General features: G+C 47.1%; 1 protein-coding gene across 1 annotated transcript in view; it reads left to right on the forward strand.

The window, feature by feature from the left end:
• The window catches only part of slc5a9 (solute carrier family 5 member 9), a 35,908-nt gene extending 24,700 nt beyond the window's left edge, over positions 1-11,208 (forward strand). Inside the window, exons 12-14 of the mRNA XM_073476031.1 lie at positions 8,503-8,671; positions 9,930-10,145; positions 10,807-11,208. Of these exons, the coding sequence (XP_073332132.1) occupies positions 8,503-8,671; positions 9,930-10,145; positions 10,807-11,118 (697 nt within the window). The 3' untranslated portion in view covers positions 11,119-11,208. The remainder of the gene's footprint in view (positions 1-8,502; positions 8,672-9,929; positions 10,146-10,806) is intronic.
• The last annotated feature ends 2,427 nt before the right edge of the window (positions 11,209-13,635 follow it).

Raw genomic sequence — 13,635 nt, forward strand, 5'->3', positions numbered from 1 at the left:
GAAGTCCTTTCCTCTGCGTCCATTTCTGATGACAGCTGCAGCTGCTCTCTGCTGGATCAGCTGTCAGTCTGCTTTAACAGCTGTAGAGACGTCAGATGAATTTATGCCAAAAATGCCATTATCTATATATCTTTAAATTATAACACAGAACTAAAACTTGTTGATGGATTTAAATAATCAAGTTAAACTGCTCTGCCGCGTGCTTAATTGCACACAGCTTCGTTAACGGAGAGACGCACTTATATCGTTTCTTATAGTGCAGGTAATGTGATGTTTTCCTCATGAATGACATGTATTATTTCACCCACCAGCAGCTCATCTGATCTTAATCACAGTGTTGAGTTTTATGACCTAGACCGCCCAACACAGATTTCCCACGGTGTCCATGGATATAGGCCTACCTGTGATCCATCTCTACTGTGATAAAATCAAACATGTGTCTTTGTTTGTAGTTTGTAGTGTAATTAGTTCAGACATTTACATGATTAAAGTGAATATAGTTTAGACCTACGCTTGGAAATTAGATTGTGCGGAACTTGATTCACGGATGGCTGAGAATAGTAGTATGATTTCTTTTGCAGTTAATACTCTGCATTTTTTCAGCTGCTGTCTGTGTCCTACAATACAACCAATCCTGTCCTTTATATCTGTTATAGTCCAGTTCTTGTTTCAGTCTCACAGTTATCTCTCATTGGACATGTCGGGATGTGATGTCAGCTGATGATATCCTGATTATTCATTTTCGTGCAAATGAAGCTTCTCTTCTACACATCTTCTACACACGCTGTAGCAGATTGGACTGATATTACATCACTGGAGCTTTATTCCAGAGTGAAGACAGATACTAGATTAAACTCAAGTGCATACCATCAAAACCATATATACCACTTCCAAATATAAAAATATTTAGTTTGTTTCCTGGTTCATCATCAAATTAAAATGTGTTGAAATGTGTCTGATTGTAGGACTACAAAATGACCACAAACAACTTCATTAATTGTTTTATCCTTGAACCGACACCTTACCGTGGTGGAGGGGTTTGAGTACCTGAATGATCCTAGGAGCTATGTTGTCCGGGGCTTAATGCCCCTGGTAGGGTCTCCCAAGGCAGACAGGTCCTAGGTGACAGGTCAGACTAAGAGCGGTTCCAGCCCCTTATGATTAAGAATACATCAAGGAAGTGCACGTCGCCCGGAATGGCGTCACCGGGGCCCCACCCTGGAGCCAGGCCCGGGGTTGGGGCTCGCAGGCGAGCGCCTGGTGGCCGGGTCTTTGCCCACGGGACCCGGCCGGGCACAGCCCGAAGGAGCGACGTGGGCCCGCCCTCCAGTAGGCCCACCACCCGCAGGAGGGTTCAGAAGGGGCCGGTGCGGTGTGATTTGGGTGGCTGTCCTGGGCGGGTGCCCCGGCGACCCAATCCCCGGACGGTGACTCTAGCCATGGGGACATGGAATGTCACCTCGCTGAGGGGGAAAGAGCCTGAACTGGTGCGGGAGGTTGAGCGCTACCGGCTAGAGATAGTCGGGCTCTCCTCCACGCACAGTCTGGGCTCTGGAACCCAACTCCTTGAGAGAGGCTGGACTCTCTTCTACTCTGGAGTTGCCCGCGGTGAGAGGCGGCGAGCTGGTGTGGGCTTGCTCATAGCTCCCCAGCTCAGCCGCCATGTGTTGGAGTTTTCCCCGGTGAACGAGAGGGTCGTTTCCCTGCGCCTCCGGGTCGGGGATAGGTCTCTCACTGTTGTTTCGGCCTATGGGCCAAACGGCAGTGCAGAGTACCCGGCCTTCTTGGGGTCCCTGGGAGGGGTACTGGAGAGTGCTCCAACTGGGGACTCCATCGTTCTGCTGGGGGACTTCAACGCTCACGTAGGCAGCGACAGTGTTGCCTGGAGGGGAGTGATTGGGAGGAACGGCCTCCCTGATCTGAACCCGAGTGGTGTTCTGTTGTTGGACTTCTGTGCCAGTCACAGTTTGTCCATAACGAACACCATGTTCAGGCATAAGGGTGTTCATCAGTGCACATGGCACCGGGACACCCTAGGCCGGAGGTCGATGATCGACTTTGTGGTCGTGTCATCTGACCTCCGGCCGTATGTCTTGGACACTCGGGTGAAGAGAGGGGCTGAGCTGTCAACTGATCACCACCTGGTGGTGAGTTGGTTTCGCTGGCAGGGGAGGAAGCTGGACAGACTTGGCAGACCCAAACGTACTGTGAGGGTCTGCTGGGAACGTCTGGTGGAACCCTCTGTCGGGGAGGTCTACAACTCCCACCTCCGGGAGAGCTTTGACCAGATCCCGAGGGAGGCTGGGGACATTGAGTCCGAATGGGCCTTGTTCTCCGCCTCCATTGTTGACGCGGCTGTTCGGAGCTGTGGCCGTAAGGTCTCCGGTGCCTGTCGTGGCGGCAATCCCCGAACTCGGTGGTGGACACCGACAGTAAGGGATGCTGTCAAGCTGAAGAAGGAGTCCTATCGAGCCTGGCTGGCTCGGGGGACTCCTGAGGCAGCTGACGGGTACCGGCAGGCCAAGCGTGCTGCAGCACGGGCGGTCGCGGAAGCAAAGACTCGGGCCTGGGAAAAGTTCGGGGAGGCCATGGAGAAGGACTACCGGTCGGCCTCGAGGAAATTCTGGCAAACCATCCGGCGCCTTAGGAAGGGGAAGCAGCACCCCGCCAACACTGTTTACGGTGGAGGCGGGGAGCTGTTGACCTCGACTGGGGATATCGTCGGGCGGTGGAAGGAGTACTTCGAGGATCTCCTCAATCCCACTGACACGTCTTCCATAGAGGAAGCAGAGGCTGGGGACTCGGAGGTTGATCCATTCATCACCCAAGCCGAAGTCACCGAGGTAGTCCGGAAGCTGCCCGGTGGCAAAGCACCGGGGGTGGATGAGATCCGCCCCGAGTACCTCAAGTCTTTGGATGTTGTGGGGCTGTCTTGGCTGACACGTCTCTGCAACATCGCGTGGCAGTCGGGGACAGTGCCTCTGGACTGGCAGACCGGGGTGGTGGTCCCTCTATTCAAAAAGGGGGACCGGAGGGTGTGTTCCAACTACCGGGGGATCACACTTCTCAGCCTCCCTGGTAAAGTCTATTCCAGGGTACTGGAGAGGAGAATTCGGCCGATAGTCGAACCTCGGATTCAGGAGGAACAATGCGGTTTTCGTCCTGGCCGTGGAACACTGGACCAGCTCTATACCCTCAGCAGGGTGCTGGAGGGTTCATGGGAGTTTGCCCAACCAGTCCACATGTGTTTTGTGGACTTGGAGAAGGCATTCGACCGTGTCCCTCGTGGCATTCTGTGGGGGGTGCTTCGGGAGTACGGGGTCGAGGGCCCTCTACTAAGGGCTGTACGATCCCTGTACGACCGGAGCAGGAGCTTGGTTCGCATTGCCGGCAGTAAGTCAGACCTGTTTCCAGTGCATGTTGGACTCCGGCAGGGCTGCCCTTTGTCACCGGTTCTGTTCATTATTTTTATGGACAGAATTTCTAGGCGCAGTCATGGGCCGGAGGGGATCTGGTTCGGGAGCCACCGGATTTCATCCCTGCTTTTCGCAGATGATGTTGTCTTGTTGGCTCCTTCGGGCCAGGACCTCCAGCATGTTCTGGGGCGGTTTGCAGCCGAGTGTGAAGCAGTTGGGATGAGAATCAGCACCTCCAAGTCTGAGGCCATGGTTCTCGACCGGAAAAAGGTGGCTTGTTCCCTCCAGGTTGGGGGAGAGTTCCTGCCTCAAGTGGAGGAGTTTAAGTATCTCGGGGTCTTGTTCACGAGTGAGGGAAGGATGGAGCGTGAGATTGACAGGCGGATCGGTGCGGCGGCCGCAGTAATGCGGTCGTTGTATCGGTCTGTCGTGGTGAAGAGAGAGCTGAGCCGAAAGGCGAAGCTCTCGATTTACCGGTCAGTCTACGTTCCTACCCTCACCTATGGTCATGAACTTTGGGTCATGACCGAAAGAATAAGATCCCGGATACAAGCGGCCGAAATGAGTTTCCTCCGCAGGGTGGCAGGGCGCTCCCTTAGAGATAGGGTGAGGAGCTCTGTCACGCGGGAGGAGCTCGGAGTAGAACCGCTGCTCCTCCACATCGAGAGGAGTCAGCTGAGGTGGCTTGGGCATCTGTATCGGATGCCCCCTGGACGCCTCCCTCGGGAGGTGTTCCAGGCATGCCCCACCGGGAGGAAGAGACCCCGAGGAAGACCCAGGACACGCTGGAGTGACTATGTCACCCGGCTGACCTGGGAACGCCTTGGGATCCTCCCGGAGGAGCTGGAGGAAGTGTCCGGGGAGAGGGAAGTCTGGGTATCCCTGCTCAGGCAGCTGCCCCCGCGACCCGGCCCCGGATAAGCGGTAGACAATGGATGGATGGATGGATGTATGAGGCTGATCATTCCTGAGCGTCGCATTTGATATGTTACATTATTAAAATTTTTCCAGATTTCCAGGTGTGCATGATGTCAGAGCGAGCTCCACAGAGATCGCTCCTCGGTCCTCGGTCCTGCAAAATGGCGGACAGGAACGACTTCTGGTTCAATTGGGGAGCGAGGAAACATCAAATAAGAGAAAGGAGATGTACCTTGCACCATGTGATGGTGATGATGTCAATGTGATGATTTTTGGACAAGATTGTCACTGTCTGCTGTGCACTGACAAAACAATGTCCAACTGTTGTTTAGAAAAGTGCTGTGTGCTGATGAATTCCATGTGTTATGTAACATTATGCTTCTTTTACAGTATGTCAGTTACTCCTTAAACACTCTGTTTTGTAGTTTCCCACTAATAATTAATACTCTTGTATTTTTAAAATGACCTTCTCCTTCTCATTTATCCTGTTCTTACATAATCAATAAAGTATGCAAAAAGACTTTTCCATAAATGTGTTTTGGATTTTTTCCCTTGTTCAAATCAACATTTCACTGTACTAGCAAGGTGTTGTGCCATGCATACAAAAGCATTTAATTTTGGGGAAATGAAGTCTATTCTGTGTCCTGCTCCCACTTTTGTGATGCTGATGGGTATCATACAGTATTCGGGCTGGCCAGTCACTGTTGCTGTTTCCCTGCATCGGACTACCGCCTCCAACTAAAATAGAATAGCTGCAACATGTGGGCATGTCTCCGCTATGCCAGCCATACAAGTGCAGTGACCAGAGGCTATAGCCCCTGATGACATGATGATGGCCCATGGTGGTTCCTCACTCAGGCGTTGTGAATGCAAGACCTGTAGACAAGACAGAGGCAGACATGGGAGAACATTTTAGAACAGTTTTAAGTCATTTGCTAAATGTATCCATGCAGCATTAACAGCATAATAAACAAATACGCTGCACATGAAATGATAGCATAAACATGATAAACAGTTGTGGTTCACTTTAGTATGATGCCAGATGTTGGTTTGTGTAATGACTGTCATGATTTGAAGTTTTTGGGTGGATTTTCTGTGCTTTGTGTGTTTTTCCCTTTGCCTGTGTGTTTAAGAGGTGCAGCGGAGGCTGGGCGTGTCTCTTGGAGGGCTGGAGCTTGCCACACACACCTGCAGCGAATCTCCTCATCACTCCTGGTGAAATACCTTGGTCTACTCTTCATTCGCTGCCAGATTGTTTCTGACACCACACCATGGTAGTTAACCTTCGAGCCTTGATCCTAGTGTTTTTGCCTTGTTGTTATTTTTGTCTTTCAACCAGATTTAACACTTTTGCTTGTTCCTCTCCAGTGTTGGCGTCTCCACACTCTCCAGCCTCTCACCCACCAGCCTCCTGCCTACGCACCTCTGCCACCAGCCAGATCATCTGTTGAGGGGTAAAGCAGCTCAATGGGGTACAGCTTTATGGGAGAGTAAATCAGTAATCCTTGATTCCTATTTTTCTTTTGTTAATGAATTGCGCAAGGTATTTGATCACCCAGTGCAGCGCCCCGAGGCAGGTAGCCGGCTTTTAGCATAACATCAGTCTTCCCAGTCAGCAGCCCCCTATTTGATAGTTTCCTGTATCTTGGCTGCAGAGAGTGGGTGGAATGAACAGGCGCTTACGAGGGGTTTTCTCAGGGGCTTAAGTGATGAGTTGCTGGATGAACTTGCTACTCAGGATTTATCTGACTCTCTGGAGGATTTAATTTCTCTAGCTATCTGTATTGACAATAGAATCAGGGAAGGAATAGAGAGAGAAATGTTCGGTCCTGCAGATTAGCTCCCCCTCCCTCTCTGTCTCAGAGCCTGCCACCCTAACCATACACTTGGGGCAGACTCGCTTGTCGCCAGCTAAACGCCAGAGACGTTTTGTGAACCGGCTCTGTCTCTACTGTGGCTTTCCTGGTCATCTCATGGCCTCCTGTCCAGCTAAACCAAAAGATCAGGCTCACCAGTGAAGGAGAGCACACTGGACCTCCTCCTCTTCTAGCTCTCCTCATTGGATTCATCTCCCCGCTTCGCTGAACGTCCTGGTGGACTTGGGGGGCTGACGACAGTTTCATTGACGCAGCTCTGGTAGAACAAGCTAACATTCCTGGGGAGCTCCTGGAGTTACTGAAGGCTGTGAATGCACTCGATGGCAAACTGCTGGCCACAGTCCTTCATCGCACTAGTCCCCTGACTCTGGTGATCTCTGGAAACCATCATGAACACATTCAGCTTTTTGTGATCCCCTCTCCCACGTCCCCTGTCGTGCTTGATCTCCCCTGGCTCAAGATCCATAATCCTCATATCAACGAGTCTGTGTCCTCCATTTCAAGTTGGAGCGTTTTCTGCCATTCTCACTGTCTGCATTCCACTGTCTCCCCTAACGAGGCCCCCACTGCGCCTCACTCTGAGCCTCCGGACTTCTCACTCGTGCCTCCTAAGTACCATGACCTGGCGAGGGTGTCCAGCAAGGAGCTGGCCCTTATTCTTCTACCTCACTGTCCATACGACTGCTCCATCGATCTTCTCCCTGAATCTCCACTCCCTACCAGCAGGCTCTACAACTTATCCCGTCCAGAGAAGGAGGCTATGGAGTTCACATCTCGGACTCTCTCTCCTCCGGTCAGATTCGCCCCTCCTCATCGCCACCAGGGGCAGGATTTTTCTTCGTCACCAAGAAGGATAAGACACTGCGCCCCTGCATCGACTACTGTGGTTAAATGACATAACTGTAAAAAACAAATACCCTCTCCCCTTCATTGACCCATCTTTTGAACCTCTCTGCCATGCCACATATTTCACTAAGCTGGATCTCTGTAATGCATACCACCTTGTCAGAATAAAGGAAGGAGATGAATGGAAAACCGTCTTCAACACAGTCACACACTGGGTCATTTTGAGTATCTAGTGATGCCCTTTGGTCTGACAAATGCCCCCGCTGTCTTTCAAGCCCTAATTAATGACGTAATGAGAGCTGTGGAGGAATGGCCCACACTGCCTACGCACCTCTGCCACCAGCCACACTGCTTCTGAGACTCCCCAAGCCAAACCTACTCCAGGAGCTTGTCTACCTACTGCTAACACCGCACCATCACCACCCAGCCTGCCACTATGCTTCTCTGCATTCTCACGGAGCCCTCTTCATCCTGCCTCAACGAGCTACCCCTGAACTGCACTTCATTCATCAATTGTTAAATAAATCACCTTTAAACCTTCTCCAGCCTGGTTGTCTGCTATTGGGTCCATCTACAATCATTCAAACCTTCACAATGACGATCTAATTAATTTATGTTACTAGATAAAGGGGTAAGAGTACATCATTTTCATTTCTTCCAACTCCTCTTTCAACATGTGTTGATGTGTACATGCTCTACATAAACAAAGCAAACAAACCATAATCAGGCCCTTATGGTACACAATATAACATGACATCCTATTTTCATTCAACGTTTCTAATGTGTGTCTGTCTTTGCTGCCCCAATCTTTCTAGCTGAGGGAAGTTGTGTAATTGAAACCCAAGCCCCTCTATACACCATCAGTTTTCCCATTTTTATATTAACGGTTATTTTTTTTAACTGTTGGTAGTATTGTCTTTTTGATTGTGGCTTTTCTTCCCATGAATGATAGCACTTTAAATAATCCTTTATTGTTTACAACCATGAACTTTTTGCTTTGAGCTTTCCTGCTCTGTGGATGGACTGCTCTGACAGCTTGGGAGAAATATTAACATCTAAATGCGTGATGTTGCTGGTGCCAGATGGGGCCTGTTCAATTATTTCTATACAGTCTCACTGGATTAATACAAATACAAAACAGAGCTGTCCTTGAGTAACGGGCATCTCTTAAAAATGACCTTGGAGAGAGTGAGGATTGATTTCTTAATTGATCATAAGTAAATTATAAGTTTATATATATGCTTCCTTTCTGATCCAGGCCTCCTTCTGAACTTCCTTTTGATCCAAAGTTTTGCTTTCAAACAAACTCAACCTAAAGAGTGTCGGATAATGGTCCTGTCTTTCAGTTGCCATTTGAATCTACTTTTGTGACATCTCCCTGAAACTTTCCTTTCTTTTGACATCACCCAGAGCTGACATTATAATACCATTCTTTGTATTTTCAGGTTGTTCATCCTGGTCTTGGTGTGTGTTAGTCTGATGTGGATTCCAGTCATCCAAACAGCTAATAGTGGACAGCTATTTGATTATATCCAGTCAGTGACCAGCTTTCTAGCGCCGCCCATTACTGCTGTATTCCTACTGGCTATCTTCTGGCCACGTGCCAACGAGCAGGTAGGACTCACTCACTCACTCACTCACTCACTCACTCACCCACCTTACATGGCTGTTACATTTCCCCACCCTTAAAAAACATTCATTACTTATTCCAAGCGCATATGGAAAGAAGCATTTGTTACTTGGTTTGTAGGTTTTTTTTGGGCGGGGTAAATTTAACAATATATATTTTTTAAATATATTTTTCCTTTAATCAAAAATTTTGCTTTCAAACAAACTCAACCTAAAGAGCACAAGCAAGGTTCTCCTACAGCATCAGAACAGTTGTCATTATAGTTACACATGGATGTGGATATTTATAGCACCTGTACCACTAATTCATCACATGTGCCTGTAAACCAGAGATATCTCATTCATCGAACATCAGAGGGATGATCGTAGCTGATGTCGATAGCTTCAATGTGAATAAATATAAGGATAACATTCATCGATAATTTAAAATGAAGTTTTAAAATGCTCCTCTCAGTGACACTGAATGCTGTGTTGACTGCAAAATAACACAATCAATGGTATCCCTCTCTATTGCCATTACATTCTAAATAAATATTTAAAAAAATGATATATTGAGGTGAAAATGTCACATATAGGCAAAAATGAACTAAACTGAAGCATTTATATGTTGACACTATGGATGCTTTCAGATCTGTTTCATTTAAACGAACGAAATGAAAAAAAAAATGTGTCAGTTTTACCTGGACAACTGACATTCCTAGACAAAAGAAAGGTCCATTTACAAGTGACTCAAAAAAGTAAGGTCAAGCCCTGACAGCCATGGTGATGCAAAGCTGTTTCTGAGGTCAGCTAGCAATAGCAACAAAGCTATAAAACAAACCAAGCATAAGCCATAGCCAGGAGCTGAAGCTCCCTCCTGCTTGAAAACAAACAAGATCTAAATAGCAATCCACGTTTCAGGTATAATAAGGTTATCGGTTATAAAGCCAGGCTAAGCTAGCTTTTAAGCTTACCAGTGTTACTTGCTCAAGTCTGTGTTCTTAATCCATTGTTGTAGTCCAGGCATTGGTGAAAGCCAACATTTATCCAGAGGCAGAAAAGCTATGGTCCGAAATCCCAAATCAGTTATTTTTAAGGCAAGGATTGTCTAAAAGCCTGTAAAACACAGATACACAGCAACACAGCAAACAGAAAGTCCAGTAATGAATGAAAGTTTAGAGAGGTGATCACAGAAGAAGAAATCACATTTTTTTTCCTATTCCGCATGACTGTGCAGCTAATATGTTGTGTATGTGTGTTTCAGGGGGCATTCTGGGGTCTGATGTCTGGACTAGTGGTGGGACTGATCCGCATGGTTCTGGAGTTCTCCTATCAGGCTCCTTCCTGTGGTCAGCCTGATCATCGACCTGCTATCCTGGCTGATGTACACTACCTGTACTTTGCTCTCATCCTGATGACTCTCACCTGCCTTATCATTGTTGCTGTCAGCTTGGCTACTGCCCCGATACCTAAAGAACATGTAAGGAACATGTCATAAATTCATTTAATTTATATTCTCATCTTTAAAAAACAAAACAGATGCACAGAAGTAGTAACTGAAACAGTTACTGCACTGCAGAATGGAACATCACAAGTACTTTAGCCGTTGTTTACAAAGCCATCAACAGTCCTGTACCCAAACTGTGTCAAACACACAGACAGACGAGACATAACGACTCCAACTGCAACACACATCTGCTGCTCTCAATAACAATCACAACATCTGTAATGTGTGTGGGTTTCAACAAATCCAGGAATGTTTTCTCACTTTCTTTAACATTGTGAGACGGGCCATTTGTCCACATTTTTGTTAATTTCTCAGGGAATAATGCATGGGCCTTGATGAAAAAATCCTGGATCTGGTGAGCTTAAGAGTGTCTTTAGTGTCATCCTCTGGGCAGTGCTAAAATGTAGATGTGGGAATTTATCCCAAAGCAGGTGTAAAACAATGGGAACTATGCAAAATGGCTACCCATTACATGTCTGCAGTGGAAAATGGCTAGTCCTCATTCAAATGTGACCCTGGACTACGTGTCCTCGATTGAAGGTAGATCATGGTGAGCAGTGGTAGTTTTTGTGCTTTAAATCTTAGGGGGTGTCAGGCAGGAACACTAACAGGAATCTCCTCCTCTCCTGTCCAGCTGCACAGGCTGACCTGGTGGTCCAGATATAGCCAGGAGCCCCGGATTGACCTCACAGTTCCCCAGGTGACCTCCAACCCGGTTCCTTCTGACCTCAGCCCTGACTCTGACAGCTTGTCAGGTTCCTGGTGGTGCAGAGCTGCTCTGCGGCTCTGTGGTCTGACTGGTTCAAGCTCTGAGTCTGTAGCTCCAGTAACTGAAAACAGTGAACTAAACTCCCTGCAGGAGGAGCCACTCTGGAGACAAGTCTGTAATGTTAACGCCTTGCTGCTCCTGACCGTTAATGTGTTTCTCTGGGGATACTTTGCCTGATGTGCAGGTTACGTGTGTGACTGATGTACTTTACTGCCATTTGGTCTTTTGTTGAACCATGAATGAATAAAATAAAAAGCTTAACCTAGATGTTGGATCTTAATTCTATGCATCAGCAGACTATTTATTTAAAAGTGTCTTATCAGGAAATGCATTAGCAAATAACAATGATCATGGCACACTCTGATTTAACCACTGTTTAAACATTCTAAACCACACTGAAAACAAACCTGAGAGCGCTCTACCTAAGTGGCATTAATGCACTGATTGTGAAACCTATCCCAGAAGTGGGCTTGCAATATGTGATGGCAATAAATGGGACATTTTGAAAAAGAAAAATGTTGTTCTGAAGATATTCCATGCAACTCACAATCCATATTGTGCTCATTGTGCTACTGAAAGTTTGAAGTTGATAACTTTTGGGGTATTTCTGTTTCAGTTGATTTAAAATTGCAAGTCAGCACAGAATAGCCCACAGTGGTGATGGCTGCCATCCATGAAAGCAGACCTGCCCTATTCACCCAATTTAGCACCCTCAGATTTAGAAGGAGCTCAGTGGTTGCCATTTTGACTACTGTAGACCACTTGGAGGTCCAAGACACCAACTTCTGTCAGGCCTGGGCTAAAAAGAGGACTCAGATGCAGAGGGATCACAGTTCAAGCAGGCTTTTATTCTGAAATTTCTCTTATCGGCTCTTAAGACAGAGTGACAACAAAATAGGCTATTGACACTCAAGTACCTGGAAAAACAGGAATCTAGAAAAAAACACAAAATCAAAATACAAAACACAACAGCAAATCACTCCAAAGGGAGGAAAAGAAAAAGGCTGAGAACTACTCTACTCTGACGAGGATAAGAACTATAGAAATAAAACAACAAAAAAACGCTCCAACGAGGAAGGTACAAAGGCTATAAAAATACTATGCTACGACTAGGCTGAAAAAACTATGAAACAAAAACCACTCCAATGGAGGGAAGAAAAAACGGCTACAAAATTAAACTAGCTTCAAAACTGCACTGACAAAATTACAACAAAAAATCACTCTTCTTAAGAGGAAATAAGGAAACAAGAATACAAACGGGGAAGCACTTGGCATGGAACAAGGCATGGGCTGGAGGTACACAAACAACGAGACACTCTGGCACAGGACAAAGGGAGACGTGGACTATAAGACACATGAGGGTAATGGGAAACAGGTGGAAACAATCAGGGATCGGGGAGATGTCAGACCGGTGACACATGAGGAAGGGCAAGTGACCTGAAACGAGAGGAGAGTTACTTTTCAAAATAAAACATGAAATTCACGAGACAAAAAACCCAGGACGAGACACCCCTCACTGCGGTGTGACAGTTTCAGTTTGCACCACAGTACACACTGAGGTCCTACACTGCTTATGCTTTCACCTGTGTATGTTTGTTTGGTTGGTTTGTCAGCAGGATTACACAGAAACTACTGAACAGATTTCCACAAAACTGTGATGGATGATAGGTCTTGGCCCAGGATAGACCCCATTAACTTTTGGTGCGGGTCTCGACAAATCCAGGAATGTTTTCTCACTTTCTTTAACATTGTGAGACGGGTCGTTTTTCCACATTTTTGTTAATTTCTCAGGGAATAATGCATGAGTGAGTAGAATTTGATGCGGATCCTGGATCTGGTGAGCTTATAATACTATTAACACACCGGATGTTGTGTTTGTTGTAGTCAGTTTTTAAATATGACATCAAATCTGTTTGACCATTCACAATCTACAGCACTGTCACCAGTCCCTCAAAGTATGGAATATTGAATCATAAAAGTTTGATTTCAATATGAAAGCTAGTGTCTTTAGTGTCATCCCCTGGGCAGTGCTAAAATGTAAATGTGGGAATTTGTCCCCAGAGCAGGTGTAAAACAATGGTTACTCAGTGGGAAAGGGATAGTTGTCACAGTCAGTCATTTTCTGTGGTGGATTTGTGCTGTGGTGTTTTTGTTTCTGTGCTTGTTGTGCTTGCAGGGGTGCACTGAGAGGCTGGGTGGGGTTTCCCCTCACTGACTCACACACCTGCAGGAACCAGCGCCTGTTGATAAGCCCTGGTCTCCACTCTACCTGCTGCCAGATGATTTGGTCGGTACTGCGTGGTGCATGGCCCCTGCTTGTGCTAATCTCTTCGATTGTTTCCTCGTGTTTTTCCTGTTGACTTTTACTAAAGACACCTAACTTAGTTTTTTGCTCATGTTGCCTTCAGTGTTTGGACCTTGTTCATCTACCAGCGGCTCCACTTCCAGTTACCCAGCCTTCAGCACCTCTGCAGCCAACAGCCTCGCCCTGAGTTCCCCTGAGCTCCACACTCCATGCTATCCACCAGCGCCACCATGAGCTACCTCTCCTCCTCTTCCTCTCCAGCCAGAGCCAGTGACTACTCATACCTGCATACTCCCTGTGAAGCCTCAATACATTTCCTTGCTACACTGTCTGCCTTGTTGCTCACTTTTGGGTTCAACTTCACCTACAAATTGTAACACTAGTCCTCA

The sequence above is a fragment of the Pagrus major genome, chromosome 11, assembly GCF_040436345.1.
Source record: "Pagrus major chromosome 11, Pma_NU_1.0".
Lineage (NCBI taxonomy): Eukaryota > Metazoa > Chordata > Actinopteri > Spariformes > Sparidae > Pagrus > Pagrus major.